General features: G+C 39.6%; 2 protein-coding genes across 2 annotated transcripts in view; one reads left to right on the plus strand and one right to left on the minus strand.

The window, feature by feature from the left end:
- LOC134624309 (nucleotide-binding oligomerization domain-containing protein 2-like) overlaps nucleotides 1-18415 on the plus strand; it is a 1192597-nt gene that overhangs the window by 27083 nt on the left and 1147099 nt on the right. The gene's annotated exons all lie outside the window — the stretch shown is intronic.
- Nucleotides 17072-18415, minus strand: part of LOC135932497 (uncharacterized) — a 125412-nt gene continuing 124068 nt past the window's right edge. The window contains exon 6 of the mRNA XM_065469984.1: nucleotides 17072-17121. Coding sequence (XP_065326056.1) covers nucleotides 17072-17121 — 50 coding nt within the window. The remainder of the gene's footprint in view (nucleotides 17122-18415) is intronic.

Consider the following 18415-nt stretch of genomic DNA (forward strand, 5'->3'; position numbering starts at 1 on the left):
GACATCAACACCCTATATCAGGTGTGCATAATTATTAGGCAACTTCCTTTCCTTTGGCAAAATGGGTCAAAAGAAGGACTTGACAGGCTCAGAAAAGTCAAAAATAGTGAGATATCTTGCAGAGGGATGCAGCAGTCTTAAAATTGCAAAGCTTCTGAAGCGTGATCATCGAACAATCAAGCGTTTCATTCAAAATAGTCAACAGGGTCGCAAGAAGCGTGTGGAAAAACCAAGGCACAAAATAACTGCCCATGAACTGAGAAAAGTCAAGCGTGCAGCTGCCAAGATGCCACTTGCCACCAGTTTGGCCATATTTCAGAGCTGCAACATCACTGGAGTGCCCAAAAGCACAAGGTGTGCAATACTCAGAGACATGGCCAAGGTAAGAAAGGCTGAAAGACGACCACCACTGAACAAGACACACAAGCTGAAACGTCAAGACTGGGCCAAGAAATATCTCAAGACTGATTTTTCTAAGGTTTTATGGACTGATGAAATGAGAGTGAGTCTGGATGGGCCAGATGGATGGGCCCGTGGCTGGATTGGTAAAGGGCAGAGAGCTCCAGTCCGACTCAGACGCCAGCAAGGTGGAGGTGGAGTACTGGTTTGGGCTGGTATCATCAAAGATGAGCTTGTGGGGCCTTTTCGGGTTGAGGATGGAGTCAAGCTCAACTCCCAGTCCTACTGCCAGTTTCTGGAAGACACCTTCTTCAAGCAGTGGTACAGGAAGAAGTCTGCATCCTTCAAGAAAAACATGATTTTCATGCAGGACAATGCTCCATCACACGCGTCCAAGTACTCCACAGCGTGGCTGGCAAGAAAGGGTATAAAAGAAGAAAAACTAATGACATGGCCTCCTTGTTCACCTGATCTGAACCCCATTGAGAACCTGTGGTCCATCATCAAATGTGACATTTACAAGGAGGGAAAACAGTACACCTCTCTGAACAGTGTCTGGGAGGCTGTGGTTGCTGCTGCATGCAATGTTGATGGTGAACAGATCAAAACACTGACAGAATCCATGGATGGCAGGCTTTTGAGTGTCCTTGCAAAGAAAGGTGGCTATATTGGTCGCTGATTTGTTTTTGTTTTGTTTTTGAATGTCAGAAATGTATATTTGTGAATGTGGAGATGTTATATTGGTTTCACTGGTAAAAATAAATAATTGAAATGGGTATATATTTGTTTTTTGTTAAGTTGCCTAATAATTATGCACAGTAATAGTCACCTGCACACACAGATATCCCCCTAAAATAGCTAAAACTAAAAACAAACTAAAAACTACTTCCAAAAACATTCAGCTTTGATATTAATGAGTTTTTTGGGTTCACTGAGAACATGGTTGTTGTTCAATAATAAAATTATTCCTCAAAAATACAACTTGCCTAATAATTCTGCACTCCCTGTACATAGTGTTAAAGTGTTATACTTCTATTTTTATCTGGGAGGACATAGAACTAACTAGGAATGCACCAACACAGCAACAACAAACATGTACTAAACTCTCATGTGTTGTATTTTTGGTCTCATCCTCGATAGCACTCTGTCCTTCACAGCACATGTAAATAATATCAGTCGGTCTTCCTACTTTCATCTCTGTAATATTAACCATCTTCATCCCTCACTCACACCACACAGTACTGCCATACTTGTCAATGCTCTTGTCACAACTCGTCTGGATTACTGTAATTCTCTTCTCTATGGTCTACCTCATAAATCCCTCCATAAACTGCAGTTGGTTCAAAATACAGCTGCTCGTATTATTTCCAGAACAAGATCCACTGAACATCTGTTCTTAAACAGCTCCATTGGCTCCCAATTCTCCTCTGTGTCAATTTCAAGATCCTGCTTCTCACTTTCAAAGCGCTTCATAACCTCGCTCCTCCGTATCTATCCGATCTTCTCCATACATACTCACCCCCTCGTACAGTCCGCTCTTCTTCAGCTTCCCTTCTGTCTGTTCCACCTGCTCGCCTGGCTACCATGGGACTCAGAGCCTTTAGTTTGATCTCACCATGTTTGCTATATATACATTTTTTAAAATGTTTTTTTATGGTATTGTTTATGTGTTACTGTAAGGTGACCTTGAGGGTCTGAAAGGCGCCTATAAAGAAAATGTATTAGTATTATTATTATTATTATTATTATTATTATTTAAAGAGAGAGTGAGCTACAGAGAGCTCAGACTCTCATAATAATATGTAACCAGTGTCACCCATCTCTCTGTGACTGGAAGAGGAGTAGTGACTGATTATTTAGCATTTTAGGCGGCTATGAGTTTTTATGGTGGAACTTATAAAGGCCTAAAAAAGCAGGAACTCCAGCAACACTTAGGAAAGAAGAACAACTTTAATAATTGACCAATAGGCAATAGGTTGGTTTATAGCTAAACCAACCTATCAAACAACACACACAAAAATCCAACATTACAGACATATTAATTCACATTTCTTTGAACAACTTAAATCATTCATTCAACAGCACACAAACACGAACATAGTTAAGAATGGTGGACACACTCAGCCTCATTGGTCTAGCTGTGAGTTTGTTACCGTGAACTGTGGAGCGGCAGATTTGTGCTGTTTGTGCAGGAACTAAGCTGCACTCAGCGGATGTTAGCCAGGAAACATTACACAATGACTTCAATGGAGAGACCGGAAATCAAAACACACACAGTTTGTTGTGTGAAGAAATCAAACATGAGCTGAACAAACAGTTCCTAAAGACAAACTGTTAAAGGAGGAAACAAAGCAAACTTACTGTTTCTTCACACACACCAACAACAAGCCCCACTCCACACCTGTGGGTTTCACAATGTGATCCTGTCTTTTCTTGTGCTATTTTGAGCTCTGAATGCATGTTTCTTTCTCCACCCATCAGAATGCATAGATAAAATTCCACACAAGCACAGACATCTTAAATAAACACAGTAGAGAGCGAAAGGAAAAGTACATCACAGTGAGAAATTAAACTTTACAATCATAAAACCCCCCAAAAAGAATAATCAGAATGAAATTACTTTATTAATCCCTAGGGAAATTATTCAGAAATCATAAGGAGAATTTGTGGGAAAATGATGTTTATTAAAAATCCATTTGATCCGTCCCTTTTCTTTCCCTTGTCCAGAGTTGGGTCGAAAACCTAAGCAGCCAAAGTGGAGAAGCTCAGACCTCCCTCTCACGGGCCACCTCCTCCAGCATGACCACGTAAGATGTGTTAATGGGATTAAGGAGGTCCGTGAAGGATTCCTTCCAATGAAGTCATCAGCCCTCCAAATAGACTATACACAGTGCAGGTAGAACATTGCTTTCCCTCCTGAGTTGTGTGATGGCTTGCCAGAAACTCTTCGAGGCAGTCCGAAAGTCTTTTTCCATGAGTTCTTCAAAATTTTCCAACTCTCATGGTTTTGCTTCAGCCACATCCTGCTTAGCCTGTCAGTGTCTATTGTAGTGTAATACCTTCATAGTGTAATCTTCACGTGCTTCATCTGAAGCACACTCTCTGTTGATTCACTCACTAACCTTTTTGCAGCTCTTTAAGTCAGGATCACTAAATTGGAGACTCGACTTCGCACCCTTGAAGAACCCATAGCTAGCAAAGACCCTATAGACGAAGTGACATGTTTAGCCTCACATTCTTCTATCTGAATGGTGTCCAAAAACCAATGAGGCTCATAAGTTACAATCCCTCTCACCTGTACATGTACTGCGCCATGCGCTCAATGTGCCACCCTTTCACTCCAATCTTGAGCTGGAGTGGGGCACAGGTTAAGTATTCAAAAGTCATTCGTCATTTCAAATGACCTGCAGATAAAGTCTCAGGTTGGTAATAAATGTGCAAATGAATGTCCAAACCTTTATATTTTAGGGTTATTTATGTCTTACACAGCATCCCAAGTCTTTAGCTATATTGTTAACTTAAGCTAAAGCGAACAGTTAGTCCAGTTCATTAGCAACATAACTGGATCCCCTTTGTTTGAAGTGATATGATATGATAGAAAACTATCACTGAAACAGCAAACTTTGTGAAAACATGCTTCTTCAGCCAGCCAGCTATCTGGATGATTATATGGAATAAACAAAAAACTTAAAAAGACATGCGTCACTTCATCTTTTATCTTTGTTATTATTGTTATTCTTATTTTAGATTTTTCATTAGGTTTATTTTTAGTAGTCCTTGCCAACTTCTTTCCCTCTCCCATGTTACCGTCAGCTTGTCAGCATCTATTTGTGATTGGGAGTGGAACAGACAGGAAATCCAAAGTACCATTAAGACCAGGAGAGGTTCTTATATTTCTGAAGAAGGGATTAATAAAAGGAATTCAAAACAAACAAATTCAATGCCAGATGTTATCTCAGAACACTGAGACCACTTCTCTGTTTGGGAAATATTCCAATCATTCTTCTGAACCTGACCCAACCAAACCCACTTAATGTAAAGTGAATAAAAATTGTTCAGTTTCATCTGTTGTCTTGATGGCTTGTCTTGAGTCATCAGCTGTCAGCACAGGAATGTTAAACTGAACACTTCCTCATGTCAGTGTGAGTCACTATGTGTGTGTCTGTGTGTGAACATCAACCATGTTATTAGAAACTGTATTCTATTCAGGTCAGTACCCAGAGGACAGACTAAATTCCCAAAGTGTCTAATATATAAGTTATTAATGAATATTTGTGCTTCTGATTGTATCCTGTCTCTGAACAAATTAATTTCTGAGAATAAATCTGTTCATTCCACTCCTGTTCCTTACTCACTAATATTTCCTTTTTAAATTTCTTGTTAGTTTAATCATTTATATTTAGATTGCTTTGCTTTTAAAAAATAAAAAATAAAAATTATACTCTAGACATTAACGATACAAAAAGAAATAACTCTGGTTAAACTTGGTGATAGACATTGGAGAAGATACTTGGAACCTTGTTAAGATCCAACCATGAAAAATGTGATTTTTGTATTCATTTATTTCATTATATTTTCATTATTTTTGTATGCAAATGTATTCTGTTTTATGTCCCAAACAATCTGGTGAGAACAAAACAAAACCTACATTCACACATCTATCTTGTGATTGTGATGCATGAATTAATGTGCACTGGAAAGTGTGTCTTCTATCGCTTCTATGTATATCTGGGGTGATCGTGGCTCAAGAGTTGGCAGTTCATCTTGAAATCAGAAGGTTGCTGGTTTGAGGCCTGGCTCCGACAGTCTCGGTTGTTGTGTCCTTGGGCAAGACACTTCACCCTCCTACTGGAGGTGGTCTGGCAGCCTCGCCTCTGTCAGTGCGCCCCAGGGCAGCTGTGGCTACAGTGTAGCTTGGCATCACCAGTGTGTGAATGTGTGTGTGAATGTAGTGTAAAGCACTTTGGGGTCCTTAGGGACTAGGTAAAGCGCTATACAAATACAGGCCATTTATCTCCCATTAACCAGGTTCGAGTTAAAAACGCACTGGTCTGTGGTCTTTTCTTTTAGGGCCTCTAGTTACAAACAGCTCCTATAAACCTAGACTCTGCTTGTTCCAGCACACAGGTTCCTCTGGTTAAAGCCCAGTTTAAGAATCCATGAGGAATGATGAGGCTTCAGTTTGTGAGACTTTGGTGACTTGTTGTTCAGCACATTGGAGGTTTTTTCACATGATGGCGTGTAGAGCTGAGAGTCCAGACAGGAGTGAGACTGAGATCAGGCACTGACATGAACACATTTAGTAACATCATCAAACAGCAATGTTCCCTCTAATTTTTCACGTGTCTGAGCGAACACACAAACTCCCTGAGCGATCCCTTGGACCACTGTGAGCGACAGCAGACGTGTGCACTGTGGTCACGCCAGCATATAATCCATCCAAGTTACATGGTTTATTAAAATAATCAAATTACAGCATTTACATTTATGTTAGACTACTTTTAAACTGCTTTAGCCCACTGACAATGAAAATTAAAAAAAAAAAAAAATCTTGTTTCTGACCTGTGTAGTATGTTAAAACTATTGGAAGTAAAAATAACATGAACTCCAATTTTGAAAACACAACTTTCTTTTTTCTTCTTTTAAAGCTCTGACTTGTAGTATGAGTCTGTGGTCTGGGAGAGAGTCTGTAACTCTCTGTCAGCAAAATACAGTTAATTATATAGTTACTGTCACGGCTGCCGAGGCAAGCCGTGAGGAAAGGAGGACCCAAAATGCTTAAACCGGGCACAAGGGGAGGACACAGGATACCAAAATCAGAATAAACTAGAACAGAGGAAAATAATCATATTAAACACAAAAAAACGCAAAAGCCCAGCACCAACTGTCATGACCATGACAGTTACTCTTACTTTGACAAAGTTTTTTGCAGCTGTTTACCTAAAAATGCAGCCAAGGTGTTTTTTTAAATAAACATTTCAAACTATTTACAGAACAATCAGCTGTTCTGCATCAAATCTGATGCCACACAAATTATTTGTGCCACTCCAAAAAATAACTTCTGTCCACTATGAGATGAAGGAGAACAACAGCCTGATACCTGCAGGCCTGACAACAGGAGATGTATCACTCCTGTAACACCTGTAACACTCAGCAGTCGCCTCATTGTTCTGACGCACACAACAAAACTATTGACTACACTACACACTAACTACACAAGATTTGCGCTAAATGTCGCAAATCTCTCACATCTCAAAACACCGCCGTCACTCCTAAAACTTCCCCCTTCCTAAACAACCCCTTCTGTTTAACATTTACATGCTCCCACTGGCACAGATTATAAAGAACAACAAAATAAACTATCACAGCTATGCAGATGACACACAAATATATATCACAATGTCACCAGGAGACCGAGGCCCTGTACAGGCTCTTGGTAAATGCATTGAGGAAATTAATGACTGGTTGTGCCACAATTTTCTCCAGCTAAACAAAAACAAAACTGAAGTAATAGTCTTTGGTGCCAAAGAAAAACGATTACAGGTCACCAGAGGACTTCAATCTATACACCTAAAAACCACAAACCAGGCGAGAAATTTGGGTGTAGTGATGGACGCAGACCTAAACTTAGAAAAACAAATTAAGACAATAATAAAATCAGCTTACTATCACCACAAGAAAATATCAAGGATAAAAGATCTTGTCACGGTCCTGGGTCTTATCGACCCAGCATTTTAAGTTCCTTATGTTTTGGTTTATTTTGAATGATGGACTCTTCTTTATGTTTCTCTGGTGCTTTGTTGATTTTTATTATGAATCTGTTTTTCAGTTATTCTGGTATATTTCTGCATTATGACTAAGGTTCGGGCTGTATTTTGTTATTATTGCTGGTTTAGTTCAGCGTCTAGTCTGTCTTATTCTGCCGAGTCCATGTCCTAGTAAAGTGTGTCTTGTTTCCTATTTTATTTTGAAGGTTCTTTTGTTCCTGTCTTTGTCAGTGTTTCTAGCTTTGTTCCCCCCGTCTCGTTAGGTCTTATTCCTCCCAGCTGTGTTCCCCTTCTGTCTCTAATTCCTTGATGACTCCCTCAGTGTATTTAAGCCCAGCGTGTCTTTGTGTCAGTTAGTGATGGGCAGATGAAGCTTCATGAAGCACTGAAGTGTTTCATCCAATTGGTTCACCCCAGCGCAAAGCGTCTTGAAGCTTTGTTTGCTCTAGTAGGACATCTACTGGACGTAAAAAATATTAGTTGGCATGAATTTGAAAAGTGTGACATTTTGCACACAGCCTGTAAATGTCAACAACAAAAGGAGTGTGTAAAACATGTATATTGTAGTGATGGCAGTATATAAATATACTGTGTATATTTATACTGGCAGTATGAAAAATGATTATTTGGAAATGCTTAAAATGGAAATGATCATTTACTGTGAGGTGTGGTTGGGGTGTGGACAGTGGTTGTGCTTTTGTATCATTGAGGTAAGGACAGTGATTAGTGTTTAGGGGACACATCAGATAAGATAAAACTTTATTAATCCCTCGGGTGGGTTCCTCTGGGAAATTCCAAAAGCACAGCACCGACAGAAATTACAGAGCGTGAGCAGAAAATTACAGAGCATGAGCAGAATATTATATATATATACATATAAATACAGAGACATATATAAATAAAATATACAAAGGGGATAAATAGAATAAATAGGAATAAAAAATAAAAATAAAATACAAGTGAAAATACAAGTGAATTGCACCTTTCAAGTATTGAAGTCTATTGCACCGTTGACTATTAACAAAAGTATTGCACAAAAGGTATTGCACAGTAAAGTGAAAAGGCACTACAGCTTAGTTGTTCCCCCCTCCTTTGTCTTCCCTCTCCCCTCTAGAGAGGAGTTAAACAGTTTGATAGCGTGTGGGACAAAGGTGTTTTTAAGTCTGTTGGTTCTTGTCTTTGGGAGAAGCAACCTGTCACTGAACAGACTCCTCTGGTTGTTTATGGCCGTGTGAGGAGGATGCCCAGCATTGTCCATAATGTCCAGCAGTTTCTTTAGTGTCCTTTTCTTTGCCACTGTCACCAGAGTGTCCAGCTTCATGCCGACAACAGATCCAGCCTTCCTGATCAGTTTCTCCAGCCTGGATGATCCTTCTTTGTTGTGCTGCTCTCCCAGCACACCACAGCATAGAAAAGTACTCCTGCAACCACTGACTGGTAAAACATCCTCAGGAGCTTCCTGCAGATGTTAAAAGACCTCAGCCTCCTGAGGAAGTACAGTCGGCTTTGGCCTTTTTTTATACAATTTCTCTGTGTTGCATGATCAGTCCAGTTTGTTGTCCACCCACAGCCCGAGGTACATCTCCAAAATCATCAAAGCACTTTTGCAAATAGGCTGTATCTTGACAAACCGACCAGATATATGAAGATTAAACCACTACATTCTCGGCTAAAAAGTATTAAAATGGTATTTCTTGACACACAAACAGGGTTTTTCAAAGTTCAGTTCTGTTAGTTTCAACATGCAGGTTGTTGTGTGCTAAAAACAATGGCCACCAGGCCAAAGAAATGGTTTTGACTCGATCAGCGTTAACCCCGCCCCCTGGGTTTGATGGGTGAGGTTGACAGATAAAATTATTTCATGGTGAGACCTGAAGGAGTCAACTGTGCCAAAATGAATTAATTAAATACACCATTAAATAATTATTTAAATGGAGCAATAATTAATTAAAATGTGAAACAATTACATAATTAATTAGATGTGTCAAAAAGTAATTCATTAAATGTGTCAAAAATACTTATTTAATTAATTATTTCCAATTTTAATTAATTATTGCCACATTTAATTAATTATGGCAGTCGAACACGCCTCACAACAATCTGCTCGTCTGACCGCTGCAATCCAAGCCTGACATCTTCATTTAGTAATATTGGATACATGAGATCCCTCCCGTTGCCTCCAGGACCAGAAACGATGAAAAGAGAGCCCATTTTCCTGCTTCTTGCCTTCCCTATTGTGTGACCTACCGTTGCAACCGACAACACAGTACATACGAACCAGCTGATGCTTCCGTGTGCTTTGTCTGGCCTACTGTCATGGCGGGAGGGGGCGTGGCCCCTCTCCCGTGACATCATGCTCGAAAGCCCTATTAATCCATACACCTCTGCAAAAGAACAGAGACTCTCAAAGCACCGGATAACCATTCAGAGTAATTCTGGGATTAATAGTTAAAGGACACAGAGACAACTTTTCTTTTGTTTGTTTGGTTGTTTTAAGGGTTTTTTAGCCTTTTGCTGAATTGTTTTCAGTCTTTTACATTTTTTGTTTTTTGTAATTTATTTTTGGTCAACTCTACATTTTAACGCTGTAATGGTGTTAATAGAAATGTAAATAATTTTGATGGGTTAAAACAAAATAAGAAATGGTTGAAATCTAAAGGTGAACTAGACCAAAGTTAAATCAAATCTTGGGCCTAAAGAACTAAACTTGATTTAAAATAACACTCAAATAGATTAAAGGATAAACTCAAACTTAGAATTTGAAATAAATAAGACAATAACTTAGATTGAAAATAACATCCTTTTAAAGCCAAATAAAAGGTTTTGAGATAAACAGGATAAATTAACAGAAATTACTGAACTAAAAAGGGAAAGAAATATCTTGTTTCCCTTAAATGCTGTGTTGAATGTTTTATGTAATGTGAGTCAACTGTCTATTCTCTGTCTTTACAAAATAATAAACCGGCAATTTAAACTTATTTCCTGGTCTCTGGTGTTTATTACACACTACACTCATTACTACTCTAGTAATCGCACCTAACTGGTCCTAGTGTCCTGTAACGACTCCAGAAGGGTTACATACACACGGGTGCTCACAGACACAAACTACACCCTTTTTGGCTGCTACCTCAAAGCATCATCGTACGTGCTGCACAATAATATTCAATATTTAGTATTTACTGTTTTATTCACATAGATCATCATGATGATGTTGTTTATTATATTGCGCTCTTTTTTTGGCTTGTTTTCTTTTTTTTTTTCTCAACAGGTGATCCAGGTGATTGATATATGTATTTTTTGTATGTTTGGTTTCTGATTTTTGCCCTTTATCACCGTTCCTCTTCCCGCTGCTTTTCTTTCCCTACCTCTCTTTCTCTCTCCCTTTTCTTTCCCCCAGTCATGTCTGTCCCGTGTGTAGCAAGTGAAAATAAAATAAAATAAATAATAAAAATAAAGGTGAATCAAATGGACCAATACAGCCACGGTCAATTTGGTAAAGTAAATCTGTTAGGCATCTTTCTTGGCCTTTAGACAATAATTCTGATGGCAAAAGAACCAAATAGGACAGGCGGGGAAAAAAAAAAGTAGGTGATACATCCTGTAATATGCAATATGAATGGTTAAAATGCACCAAAAGTCAGCCACACTCTGAGCTCCAGTCAGCTTAAGTCTAAACTCGAATTGGGAGCTCAGTGTGTTTTCAAGGGAGTTGAGTTTTTTGGAGTTGCTGTTTTCAGCTTTTTCTTGGACACATGCTCTGTGTGGGATTCACGGAAAATCGTCACGGTGGCAGTGGCGTGTCTAGAAAATTTTTGATGGGGGGGCCAGGTAGGGGCACAGATTTGGAGAAGGGTGGCAGATGTAATTGGCAAATAATGTTAAAAAAAATTCTACCAACCGTTAACCATAATTCAATAATACTATAAACCTAATAACCGGATGCGCTTTTAACTTTCATTAGAATAAGATTTTCACCACTACAGTGCAAAGTTTTTAGATACTGTGTTGATCAAGTACAAGAGATACAATCAGTGCTTTGTCAGTTTATTCAGCATTCAAGGACAAGTATTTTTACTGACATATAGTGCACATTTTGGGCAAAAAAAATTTTAACATTAAACTACAAACATTTTTAACATACAATTGGCAAATTAGCCAATGCAATGCAAAACTTATTTTTTTTTTAAAAAAGAAGATAATCTTCTCACAAGCTGGTGTTTGATTTTGAAACAGGAAAAAACGAATGAAAAGACTAACATTTGAATGAAACCTGAAAGCAAGTAAATACTTTCTGTGCCTTCTTTTGATAATGTGTTTCAGTATAAATTGTGCACAAATAAACCTCTTGAACTTTTAATAAGACTCTGTTACATGTTAAGAAGACAAGAAGTACAAAAACATTTGTAAACAGCAGCACTTGTAGTTGCAAAATATTTATGTTTTGAAAGAGAACATTTACTCAAGTACCTACTCTATGCTTCATTGAATATTATCAGTGACTTAGAATAGGTGGATCCTCCTGTTACGGTGACGGGTGGCAAAACGTGTTACAAAGTCATCCAGGCTTAATGATCTTGCCCTTTTCCTCTCAATACTCAAAACTCCAATATTGCTAACCCTCTCATCAGTCATAGTTGTTCGTAGATGATTTTTTATAAGCTTTAGCACTGAAAAGCTACGTTGACAAGTAGCACTGCTGACAGGTAAGGCTAAAGCTATTCGACATAAACGAAAAAGCTGATGAAACACCTCTTTGTAAGGCTCTAGGAAGGTAGTAAACTCCAAAACACTGGAGAGTTCATTTCCACACCCTGCTCTCCTTTGAACAACCTTTCTAGCTTGATACAGCTCATGTTTGAGGTCTTCAATATCACAGTCATACAGACCAGCCAAGCTTACAACTATTTCCTCTGACAAAAAGCTCTTACTCTTGGGGTTTAGTGCCTGTATACCCCTCATAATATCACAATTGGTCTTGATGAAGCGCTTCTGCATCTCTGCATGTACATGGTCAAGAATGGGGTAAAATACTTCCCTCTTAAACTTGTCCTTGTCATCCTCCTTACACCTGTGTTTCCCGATTGGAGACTCTACAAAATAATCCTTAAGCCTGAGGCTCTCTCTCTGCACCCTTCTCTTAACTGTCTCAGAGGAAACAGTACACTGTTCAGCAATATCCATTGCGTCTTGCCACAGCTCATCAAAACAGGATTCACTTCTATATTGGTCCAAGGTGTCTTGAAGTGCATGAATTAGGTCTACAGCCTTTGCTAGATCAAGAGATGGAGACTGAAGTACATCAGAAAGCAACTTAATTTTCCCTAGAATTTTTCTAAATGTGGATAAATTGCCAACAAATGTGAGGTCAATTTGTGCCAACAGACCCCGTGCCTCCACTGATCTGTCACCACTGTTCTCTAAATCTATCTCATGTAGTACTCTTAATATAGCTGGTAATCTGTCCATTACAGTTTTGCATGCACTGTAACGACATGCCCACCTGGTATCACTGAGTCTGTGAAGCTCTCTAGGAGCCTCTGGATACATGTCTTTTTGAACTGTGATCCATTTTTGGTGAACATATGAACCTGACATATAGACATACAATTTCTGCAACAATGAAAAAAAGCAGTCAGCTTCAGGGACTGCTTTCACTGCATCAACGATAACAAGGTTAAGGCAATGTGCATTGCAATGTACATAAAATGCATGTTTTGCCTCTGTTTTGATCCTGGCTGCAACACCCCTGCATTTCCCTGCCATTACTGACGCCCCATCATATCCTTGGCCTACAAGATTGGATCGATATTCAAGGCCATACCTTTCCAGACACTGTATGATGTTTTGGGTGAGCCCTGCCGCATCTAGCTGACTTGCTCTCTGGAACTCTAAAAAACTCTCTTGAACAGCCCCATTGTAGTAATACCTTAGTACTAATGACAGTTGCTCTGTTTTCTTTAGGTCTTTTGTTTCATCTGCAATCACAGAGAAGTACTCACTCTCCTTCACTTCTCTGATAATGTCTTCACGTACCATCTCTGACAGACATTCCATTACTTCATTCTGAATGGTGTTACTGGTATATTTTGCATTTCCTGCAGCTTTCATTTTTTTTGCAATCAGTGGATTATGCTTAGAAATAAGTTCCATTATCTCTAAAACGTTCCCTTTGTTTTGTGATGTATCTGTCTCAAGATGCCCCCTTTGGGAGATGTTTTGCATAGCTGTAAGGAGAAGTACTTCAGCAACAGTTTTGATATATATGCGATTTTCCTCTACTTTTTTTTTATATGCCTTGTCCAAAGCATCACGCACAGATGAATCTGTCAAAATGTTGTTCTTATGTTCACTCCAAGCATACATGGCATTCATATGACCTTCAGATTTCTCATGCCCCTTAAAACCTCCATCTTTATACATCGCCTTCTTCCAGTTTGAGTACCCTTCATGTGATGTAAAAGGAGTTTCAGAAGCATTTGGAAGGGAAAAGTGTCTACATGCAAAACAATAGACAGAGTCCAGACTTTGAGAATATTCCAGCCATTTGTGTTGTGAATACCATGTCTTGCTGAAGGCCCTCCTCTTTTCACCATGTAGTGTTCGAGGAAAGCTCTTCAAGTGTGGCTGTCTAGGTCCCTCCGCTGGATTTTGAGATATATCTAACTATGGGAGGATTCAATTTAAAAATCAATGAAGAATTGTTTTTAATCTAGAACATCATCTCTTGCAAAAGTGACAGTATAAATATTATAAAATATTTACTGCACAATGTTAACTACCCAACATCATTATTTTGTTTTTAAAGGCTGTCAATATTAATCTATAAAGTAAGATTGGAGGTTAAATACCATGTGGATGGCCTGGTGTCGTACATGATGTTGAAGGAGAAGATGTTTCAAAAGGCACCACATCCTGGTTATCTGGTGGATCATGAACAGGTGAAGAAGTGCCTGGGATAATATAAAAATATTACATTTCATTAAATAGAAAAACGTGTTATTTAAAGCAGGATTTTGTTTTAATTTCCAATTATGTACCACAATACATATATTCACTTATTTAATTATTTATTCCCAAATATTAGGATTTGTCCCCTATGGATCAGTTGAACACTTGACAATATAAACATCCCTTCCTTGCATTTTCCTTATTCATTCTCACATACCTTCATTTGTAGAAATCACAGGTGACAATGATGACTGCTGCTCAGTCCACCTTTCCCTGACATTGCTCTCTGCTTCTGGCGTTATTTTAGCCTTCTTAAGGAAGAAATTCTCAATATTTTGAGATCTTTTCATTCTTCACTCTTATTCTTTTATCTATACTGGTTGGCCCTGAAGTAATAAAGCAAAAACTTATGTCACAAACAACAACTTTCCTGATGTATGACCTTGACTGGAAGTCAGGGATGTCAAATTCTGGCACTCATGGACTCCTATCATGCATGTTTTAGATGTTACCTATACCAACATAGCCAATTCAAATCAAATAATCCCCAAACACCTAGTTGTGCACAAGTCTGTAAATAATTCTTTAAATCAGCAGTGTTGAAGTATGGAAACGGGAGGACAGGAGCCTTGAGAAGCAGAACTGCACATCCCTGCATTGAACATGGCACAGCCGTTTCATGGGGTGATTTACACTCTATTCATAACATGGAGCTGGCAGATAGGATAAGTAATGAGAGAAATTAGCTAGACCGCACAGTGTGTAAGTGCTGCCTTATGGTAAACTTTGGTAATATTGATGTATAAAGAACAACACTGGCTGATGATGAAATACAGACAGGTGACATGGTGACACTGCCAGTATTAACCTGCAACAAATTCTGCAGCTCCATACAGCAATGTTACGACTTGGATTATATCTTATAACTCACAACTCTTATGCTAGCTCCCCCCAGTAGCCTACTGAAATATTCTGCGGTTGCAATAATTCTTTAAGTGTTATTTTTTCCTTGGTATTCTAATTTCACCGAAGTTTACTAAACTCAACAAACTTAATATTACTTACCGGGACATTTATTTTCTCATCATTTTCTTTCGCCGGAAAATTGTTCTCTGTGGTGCCGTCTTTCTCCTTCCTTTGCCGATGCTGCATTCACTTACACACGGACATCTGAGCTTCACTACGAAAACGTAATCGTACATTTGATGTTTAATTGAATTTTATTGTTTTAGTTTCGGGGTGGCACCTGGGGTGGCCAGTCTGGTTGTGGGGGTGGCCTGTGCCCCCCCAGGCCACCCCGCTGGACACGCCTATGCACGGTGGCCACAGTGCTGGGATTGTATATAGTTGTTCTTCATTGCCTCACTGGTAATGAATTTACTGTTCATCATAAGAGTCCTGTATTTGGGTCCGCTTTTTCCTGCAACTCCACGGTCTGCCACCACAGACTGTGACTGCTCTTTCGTTTAAAATAAAAGCCAAATTGGTTTGCAAAATCTAATGTCGTGTAAGATGCATATAATGTGTACAAGTCTGTATAATTTCTTGACAAAAAATAAAGAATCGATAAATGGGAGTTTTTCCTTCCCACTGTTTCTTGGTCATATGATTGTTGGGTTTTCTGTAACATTGTAGGGTCTACCTTACAATATAAAGCACCTTGAGGTAACTGTTGTTGTGATTTGGTGCTGTGTAATATGTAACTAAGTAATATGTGCTATGACAGGAACTTTAGACTGGCAGCGTGTTCAGGATGTGCTCCAACTTTTGCCCTCCTGAATCTGAATTGGGTAAAGCTGGGCGGATTCTGGGCAGATTTTTTCAGTCACGTTATTCAGCTTCTGCTCAAACTGCACGATTGACTCGCAGGGGTTAGAAGTTCATAGGTCACGATGCAGGTCTCACACTATACGGCCCGATGCTCTGGTGCGACCTGAGTGCTCACACTGTGCGTCCATAAAATGAAGGTTATAACAGAAAATCTGTCCCTCGCTCTCCCTCTCTGTGTTTCACTCACACAGACAGGCACACCACCATCAACTTTGCTAAATTGCTAATGAAAAACATTGATCAGGCAGCTGTGATTGAGCAGCAATGTAAATCCAACTATTTTCAAGGTTGTTGTGGTCGTGATAATTTTGTGAGGCCACATCGAAAAGGCTCGGGTGAGCTTTCCGAAGTTCTACAAGTTGTGCCTCCATCGCTTGTGTCCAGATCACACGCTGCACCGCCGTGCTGCGCCGTCTTTTTCGCTGACATTTGTGTTTGCACGTGTGCAGTGTGAGAAGCTGCAGTGACACCCTCACGACGGTCGTGAGGATTTTAAACAGGTTTGAAATCCTCACGACCAACCGATTGATGATCGGGAGCTGGTCATGAGGTGTTAATCGCTTCTCTTTACCCCACGTATACTACACGATGCACGACACACAGTGAAGGCCAAAATCGGGCCGATCACCAAAACGGTTGCACGACTCAAGAATCAGCTCAAAATGGGCCAAAAACCGCACAGTGTGAGCATAAGCAGAGAAAAATGCATGTATAAATACTCTTTATTTGATAAACTCTTGTGTACATTAGTCTATATAAAATGTTCATTGAACAAATGTGTAAATTGTGCTTCACCGTCTTTCACATCAAATGCAGATGATATTGATTATTTCTTGCACGGTACTTTGTTCATGTTACTGAAACAATAAACAATAAACATCATCAAACAAATAAACATAATCAACAGTAAAGTGACCCATTTTAGCTTTTACAAGTTACTTGTCTAATCATACTGAGAACAGACAAATATGAGGACACAATGTTGACCTCACTGAGAATAATACAGCCGAACAAAGGGCAAACAAAGTATCAGCTGACAGCATTTTCAACCCTTCATCCACTGTCTATTCATGATGTCCTTCACTGAAATCAGATTAATAACCAAACAAACACATCAAACTGATTGATCATTGGAGCTGATCCTGATGTTGTGTTTGTTTCTTGGCCTGATTATTCCCTGCAGAGGAAACAGAAGAGAGTCACACAAACAAACACATAAACCAACATGAATAATCATGAACTAACTCACTAACCTGTGACTGTGAGCCACACCCTCTTGTATCTCCAGGCGTCCTTGTTGTTGACCTCACAGCCGTATCTCCCACTGTCACCCTCCGTGGGGTGTTGCAGGGTCAGACTGAGGTCTCCGGTGGTCAGCAGGTCTTTCTTCATCTTAGTGCGACCTTTGTAATGGTTGTCCTGTTTGTCAGGATGGTCACAGCCGTTCTCATACACGTGGACCTTCATGTATTCGGGTTCATGACATTTCCACATCACTTCAGTGTCTCTAGGCAGGTTTGCTGTGGTTTGAAAGGGCAGCAGGACAGACTCCGCCCCCTCCTTCACTTCTACCTGACAGTCTGAGAGGACAACATGTACTTTTTTGATTTTGTTTGAATTATATTTTAATCCACCAGTTTTTCAGTTTCACTGGTTGGGCCCACGTCCTCGTTTTAGGATTAACAGTGTTTTAATAGGTAAAGGTTAATGCTTGGACATGAATTGAGCTGCGGTTTGGGGAAGGCCTCGAAGGGGACTGACGGCGGCTCCAGGGCCGGGCAGATCCACATGTACTAAATAGGTAAATGGTAAATGGCCTGTATTTATATAGCGCTTTACTAGTCCCTAAGGACCCCAAAGCGCTTTACACATCCAGTCATTCACCCAGTCACACACACATTCACACACTGGTGATGGCAGCTACATTGTAGCCACAGCCACCCTGGGGCGCACTGACAGAGGCGAGGCTGCCGGACACTGGCGCCACCGGGCCCTCTGACCACCACCAAAAATAAATAAATAGGAGTGAAGAAGTTAAAGAATTGAGAAGGAAGGAAGGTGGGGCATGTAAACGAGAATGAACAGTTGCAGAACTGGGGGGAACCTATATAGATGACAACCGGAAGGAGAGGGTTTAGAGGTGTGGTCCTGCTCCAGAAATTCAGATACATAATCTCCAATAGATCACTTGCAGATGCTTTCAATCATAAATATGTTTTTGGTTTTTGGTTTTGCATATTTGTCACCCATAAATTTCCAATCATGAAACAACAAATTTTAGACAGAATAACCGTAGTTTCTAACTTGTTTCTAACAAGTTTCTCTTTAGTTCTCTTTAGTTTCTAACTGTTCAAACTTATATTCAAGCATGGCCGTCTCATTAACTGCTGATATTTAACAGTTTCTCTTCCATCGATTTCCCAAAAGTAACATCATTAGTTCCTCCAAACCATCAAACTTTCACACACAAT

This window comes from Pelmatolapia mariae, linkage group LG3_W (assembly GCF_036321145.2).
Source record: "Pelmatolapia mariae isolate MD_Pm_ZW linkage group LG3_W, Pm_UMD_F_2, whole genome shotgun sequence".
Taxonomy (NCBI): Eukaryota; Metazoa; Chordata; class Actinopteri; order Cichliformes; family Cichlidae; genus Pelmatolapia; species Pelmatolapia mariae.